The sequence below is a fragment of the Pistacia vera genome, unplaced genomic scaffold, assembly GCF_008641045.1.
Source record: "Pistacia vera cultivar Batoury unplaced genomic scaffold, PisVer_v2 Contig1019, whole genome shotgun sequence".
Classification (NCBI taxonomy): Eukaryota; Viridiplantae; Streptophyta; class Magnoliopsida; order Sapindales; family Anacardiaceae; genus Pistacia; species Pistacia vera.
The window spans coordinates 1-6,514 of record NW_022195049.1 but is presented as its reverse complement, the minus strand read 5'-3'; the positions used below and the strand labels follow the sequence as shown (position 1 = coordinate 6,514).

The window sequence follows — 6,514 nt, the reverse complement described above, 5'->3', positions numbered from 1 at the left end:
AACTTTGACAGCTAGAAGAAGGTGGAACAGCAACCATGAGGTGTGACCCAACTGGTAAATGGGTTTCAAGTGAGACAAACTTTACCTGTGATGTTAGGGATTTGAACCGGTGCTAAAAGCACCTTGTGGTACTTACCTGAGCCCGGAAAGGGATTAGTCTCATAACTTCAAGTATGGGGAGACATGAGACTTTCACCAAAAAAATAAAATAAAATGAGGAACAACAGCAAGAGAAGGAACTTGAAGCCGGAAATAAGTTTTGAAAATAGAGGAGTTATGTTTGTCAGCTAATTGAGAAAAATGAAAAATTAAATTAGGAACATTGAATTTTTTATCTGATACATAACAAAAGATACTTATCTTAGGATTATGTTGATCGACAAATTTTATCAAACCCCTAAAAGATGAAGTCCATGAAGCTAGAACAGAGAAGAATTTGTTTGGCAGATTTGACTTATCTATAAAGATTTTAGTTTTCTACTGACAAATTTGTTTGTTAACAGAAACTTTGTGCAGCACAATACCAAGGGACTAACAGGTTAGAAATGCTGTAGAAATTAACTAGGATGCTTATTAAGCCAAAGCTGACATTCAAATGAATGGAATGTTGCATTGGGCACAGCATAACTAACCACATATTTCACAGCCCAAAAACACATACAACCAATCAATAATATCACAATTAATCAACCAGACGCACCCCTCTAATGGGCTTTCTTTTAAGCCCAAAGAAAGTTTACAATGACTACTGATTCCTGAGAAGTTTGCTGAAGAATCCTTTGGGATGTTTCTGCATCAACTGTAGTTGATTTCTGCTGCTGGAAAGATACGTTTTGCCAGCCATTGTATAGGACTCAATAGCTGCGCTCTCTTCTTTTGCCAGAACCAAATCGCAGCGTTATATTGTTCGTTGCGTATCTTGCTAGTGGCTGCCTTCCAGTCATACTTCTCCGTTTCCTGACGTGCGGCTTTCCCCATAGTTTCTCTCAATTCTTTGTTGTGCAACAGAGGCTCCAATTTACTCAAACAGTCTTCCAGGTCGCCTGGATTAAAGAGATAGCCAGTTTTGCCCTCCTGATCATCAGGAATAATATCAGGGATTCCTCCAGCACGAGCTCCCACCACAGGAATTCCCGAAGACATGGCCTCCAAAACTACTAGTCCAAGTGTCTCAGATTCTGAAGGCATCACGAAAACATCCCCACTAGCATATGCCTGGGATAGCTCTTCACCTTGTAGCATTCCAGTAAACACTGCAGGCATGCCAGTGAACATTTTTTCCAGTTCCTCCCTGTGGAAAAAGAAGCCATGTTTTGTAACTTGACACGCATGGGATTTGAAACATTCTTAATTTCAGACTAATGATATAATCAATATCACATAAGAATATGCCAAAAGAAACATCTAGTTTTGAATAATATCTCTTGATCAAGTAAGATCAACTTAAACTATTTTCATCATTCTTTGGGTTACATGAGCTCGGTTCCTGAAATGATATGTTGAAATGGGCGAGGTCAAGTTAAAGCAGTCAACATATCCAGTTAGGTTCCCAGGTTATAATATGCACTTTATCTTGTAAGCTAATATTGGCTTAGAGAATGGCCTTCAAAGGAAAATGAGTGAGTATGCATGTATGAATTGATTACCTGTATGGACCATCTCCAATAAAAGCAATCCGGGCTTCTGGAAGTCTATCCATGACCCTGTGAAATCATGTACTCCAACTGTCAAGGGGTTGTAAGATAATAATCACAAACAACATTTACAAAGAACAAAGAGCTATCATGACATTCATGAGTGAGGTCGCTAACCAAAGAAATTTCAGCTGAAACTCGATCCATAAAAAAGAAAGGAGATTATAAAATGGCTACACAAATCTGATGGATATCAAATTTTCAAGGTCAGTGTAGTTTTGGTGGACAAGAGGTGTAAAGCAAACAAATGAGTAGCCGCTTACTCAAGTAAGTCCCACCAGCTCATGTTATGTCCTGAACATTTAATAATGGGCGCAAAAACTAACTAATCTTTATTTCAACAAATAATTAGAAAAAGAGACTAATTTGGAGGAGAAAATTAGCAACAATACATGTTTGCATGACTGAGGAATACTACCTTTTGAGAAAATCCAAACTCTTTTCCACTCCAAGTCGGCCAACATGGACTATTAATGGTTTCTCAGGTTCACCATTGCTGTTTAGATCAAAACATATGGTAATAAGAAAAGTTCCTGGAGAAAGGCTAGAATGGACGTTAAAGATTATGAGGGTTATACCTTAGTCTCAATCTCATTTCATGAGAGCGGTAACGTGGGTTGAAGCTTTCAGAATCTACACCCTTATTCCAAAGACGAATCTTATTAGCTGAAATAAAGAAATAGCAAGTTAGTTATGGATACTGTTGAATTGACACAGATTATAGCTGTCTAGTCAACATATGATAAACATTCAGGGAACAACTCCAAACGAAAATGAGCAAATGTATTTGATGCATAATTCTAGATTCAGTTTCTGCAAGGCAGTATTTTACTAAGGTACAGTTCACATGTATTCACCTGCTGTCACCCTAGCTGCTTCAAGATCCTTTGCAATGGCAGCTGATGGAACCAATGTAAGATCAGCTGCTCTATGAAGAAATTCTGAAAATGAAGACCAAGTTGTTAGAAAAATGCATACAAATAAAAATAATTAAAAAAAAAAAAAAAAAAATCATCATATGGTCTTAAGAGTGGGGAAAAAAAAAAAAACAGCTTACTTATAACCAACCACATAGGTGTCACCAGCCAACTAAAAGTGTATCTTGGGATATATCTGCAGATTTAAAAAAGAAAAAAGTTTAATCCTACCCCTAAACAATAATTTACATATGTAGAGAAATCAGGCACATGTCATATGCTAATTTAAGAAATTGATAAGTTTTCTACTCATTTAATTGTATTAAATTAATTCATAACAGCGTGTGCATGCAAGTAAGGAAATTATTTTACCGTAAAAATAGAAGAGAATTAAACTCACACTGGAACATGAGTGTGATATGACATGACAATTGGTACACACAATAGTTTTGCAATGATCAGAGCACCAAAAACCTACAAAAGTTAGAAAATGTCAGCCATGTCCCAAATATTCTAGTTCTGCCATTTGTTCTTCTTGAAAAGAGATCATAAGAATCAACACTCAAGAGAAACCATTAGTCATTACAAACTTACCATGATCCCAGGTGAAGATGCATGTATTATGTCAGGTTTAAACCGAGCAACCTCTGAAATTATTCTGGGACTAAGTGCTAGGGAAAGAGGCACTTTCTGGTACCAAGGGCAAGGGAAGCTGCAAAGAGGAGACGGAAAAATTGAGAGCCAAAAGGAATGGACAATTCTCAAAACCAAAAGCACTGCCACATAACAGAAGTATGTGCACAGGCTCCTAAGTCAAGCAGTTCTAGCAGTCTGCTAGAAACAGACAGTAAAGAAAGATAATAGAAGATAGATCACACAAAACGGTAATCACCAAACATTGATTAAGAAAATTACCAATTGCTGTCATGTGAGAATGCTGAACTCGTTATTAACTATATTCACATATAAAAAGCACTTATTATATTTTTATTAATCTAGTGATTCTCCAAACAATGGGATCACATCTTTGTTGCAATTTAAGAGAACAAAAATGATCTTTTATTTTGTTTTTTTGTTCTTCCTGTTTTCTGATGCTTACAAAATTAACTTTCTCAAGTAGTTAATGAAGTAGGTTGGAGAAACAACTCACTTTTCTACTTTTAAATATCTAAGGTTTGAGTCTCTAGGTCAGCATTTTCAATACTTTTATTAATTGCAAATTAGTCTTTTGCCTCTGAAGGGACACATAAGAAAATGTTCCAAATGAGGAAATAATGACATTTAATTTAAAATAACCTCCGTGAGCCAATCAATTTTGCTCCATAAAACTCCTGGGGCACTCCTTCATGTGTTGTCACAACCATTACCTATGCATGCAATCAATCAGCAGATAGTTAGTTTATCATGAGAAGAATTTTTTACAAGCTATATGAAATTTTGATGTGGGGTTTGAAAAGGCCAGCTGACAGCTTGGCTTGGAATGGCAATGGACTCAGGAGCTTGAGCCACTCTGAGCTCAGTTAGGCTCTTTGTCGTTTGAATCATTATTTTTTCAAAGGTTATTGTTGCAATTTGAATTAAAGCCACATCTGAGAAAATCAAGGGTCAACAAACAATATGATCACATTCCAGATACATAAGTTCATTGATCTGCATAAACTTGCAGTAGGGCTCAAGTAAGTCTTGTCTTGTGCATCATAGAAACTACTCTCATAAACATGAAAGTCAACAATAACCAGATGCAGGTTTGTGAAAAATGTACCTCATCTCCCATTTCACGTAAATATCTAATAAAATTCTGGAAACGGTTCTTATATCCTGAAACATATCTGCAAAATCAAGAGGTATAACTTTCAGAATTTTAACATTCAGTTAACAGGATAAACAGAAAATAGAAATAGAATCCATCTACATATAAATCTGAAACAGTTAACAGGATAAACAACACAAATGAAAAAGTATATAATCTGATTTTAGTCATGCACTAGACGTTTCATCTCTTTTCACTAAAGCACATTTTAAAATTTCTTTGCCCTTTTTATAAGGTTATTTTGAAATGATAAGCGTTCTGTCTACACAATTTCAAAGACATGGTGTGCCTAGGACATCTTAAGTTTAATTTGAAGTCTAAATATTCTACATTGACAATGTAATGTCATCTCTAAAGCATTTTTCCCAAATCTGAAGATACTTCAGATTTCTTACAGGATCAAAATCTTTTTCCTGACATCATATTATTTCATAGACTTATATTCAATGTAGCGTCTCTACACTTATGCGGAAACTTCCCACTCTGATGCACAGAGGAAAGTTTCAGGGAAGTGCAGATATCATCTGCAGCAAGCAGTGGTCCTAAAATTAAGAGGAATAGCAGAGTTAATACTCAGCAGTCAGCAATTTTCAGAATGACCATCAATTACTATTCATCTGGCTTAAGGACTGAGATCTAATACCAGTTACATAAACTACAAGTTCCTCATACTAAACCCCAAGAGGAGTACATTCCAGAAACATAAAAATAAAAATTATCTATCATAACCACAGATTAACCAACAATTCGTAACTTGTATAACAAACACTCCACATGATAAAGCAGCCTAGAGGTCAAAGCTAACCCAATTACCAGTAAACCAACATTTTCAGAGTCAGAATACATAAAAAAACCAAACCAAAAAGTACAAGATTGATAAAAATTTAATCATGCAACATTGGATTGATCACCAGTTGAACTTGAAACCAGTGGGAGCTGGCATAGTACACTAGACAACTGTTACAAGAACAACAGCCACTAAAAGTAACTCCTAGTTATTGACGAAAGTTATTGACATATGAAAAAAACTTATAACTAACCGAACCAAAACCAACAAAACAGAAAACAGAAATAACAAGAATTGAAATCATGAAAGCAAACTAACCCAGAACTTAAATTCCAACAATTAAACGGGAGAGCTATGTTATTAAGAACATTGAAGCAATTCAAACCAAAGGGTATCTTTAATTTGCAATAAAAGGACAAAAGAAGCCGAGAAAAAGAAAACTCACGCAAATGGAGAAGGCTCAACAAAGAGAGCAATACGACGAGGCCTAGCATTGTTCTCTGAGTCAATCAAAGGAGGATTCTCTTCCTCTTCTTCTCTGACCTCTGTAATAGTCATATTGTCGTTGTTATTATTGTTATTATCAGCTTTAACAAGAACAAGTTGTTTCCTTCTCCCAATTCTCGGACTACTAGCACTTAAAAAATCAAAACTTCTGCAAGTCAAAGAAATGGGTTTTGTTCTTGAAGAAGTAAAAGAAGAAACTTGAAAAGAAAAAGAAGAGTTTGAAGAAGAAGGAATAGAGTTAGAGCACAAGTACGGAGGATGGAGAGAGGGATTTATAGAGAGAGAATAACAAGGAGTCATGACGATTGATGAAGCAAGTATCAAATAGGATATAGAAATTGTTTAATGATTAATAACTTGTTAAAGATTTAGACGGAATCTGCAGAATTTGAAGAGTACAGAAAGAACGGATATTCTTTGAAAGGCGGGAGTGAGAAAGGTATCAAATTGGAGGAGTTTCAGTATATGCTTATTGGGTGCCTGTCCCTGGGTGATGGCGTGACGCCTTTCTCCTATAATACCATGGGGAAACCAATCACCAACTCATTACCCTAATCTTCTTATAATCTTTTCTAGATTATAAAAAAATAACTAAATTATGCTTCTTATAAAGATAATATTAAGCATGTGCCATATATTAGCAAAAACTTTAAAAATCAAACATGCTTTTCAAGAAGCATTAATCTAAGCCAAGTTCGAAGTATGTTTCAACAAGAGAAATGAAGGCATTGGGTTTGTTTATCCCTTTCACTGCCAGGTGTAACTCCGATGTCTCTTATTACCCACAAGTTGGGATTTT

At 35.6% G+C, this 6,514-nt stretch overlaps 1 protein-coding gene across 1 annotated transcript; it reads right to left on the bottom strand.

The window, feature by feature from the left end:
• Positions 1-551: 551 nt before the first annotated feature.
• LOC116117561 (sulfoquinovosyl transferase SQD2-like) lies at positions 552-6,263 on the bottom strand. The gene is made up of 11 exons (XM_031403608.1): positions 5,654-6,263; positions 4,374-4,440; positions 3,908-3,978; positions 3,206-3,323; positions 3,012-3,085; positions 2,752-2,807; positions 2,552-2,635; positions 2,273-2,360; positions 2,113-2,190; positions 1,647-1,703; positions 552-1,291 (listed from the first exon to the last, which is right to left on the bottom strand). Exons 1-11 carry the CDS (start codon positions 6,013-6,015, stop codon positions 796-798), a joined length of 1,551 nt encoding a protein of 516 aa, XP_031259468.1. The 5' UTR covers positions 6,016-6,263; the 3' UTR covers positions 552-795.
• Between the last annotated feature and the right edge of the window lie 251 nt (positions 6,264-6,514).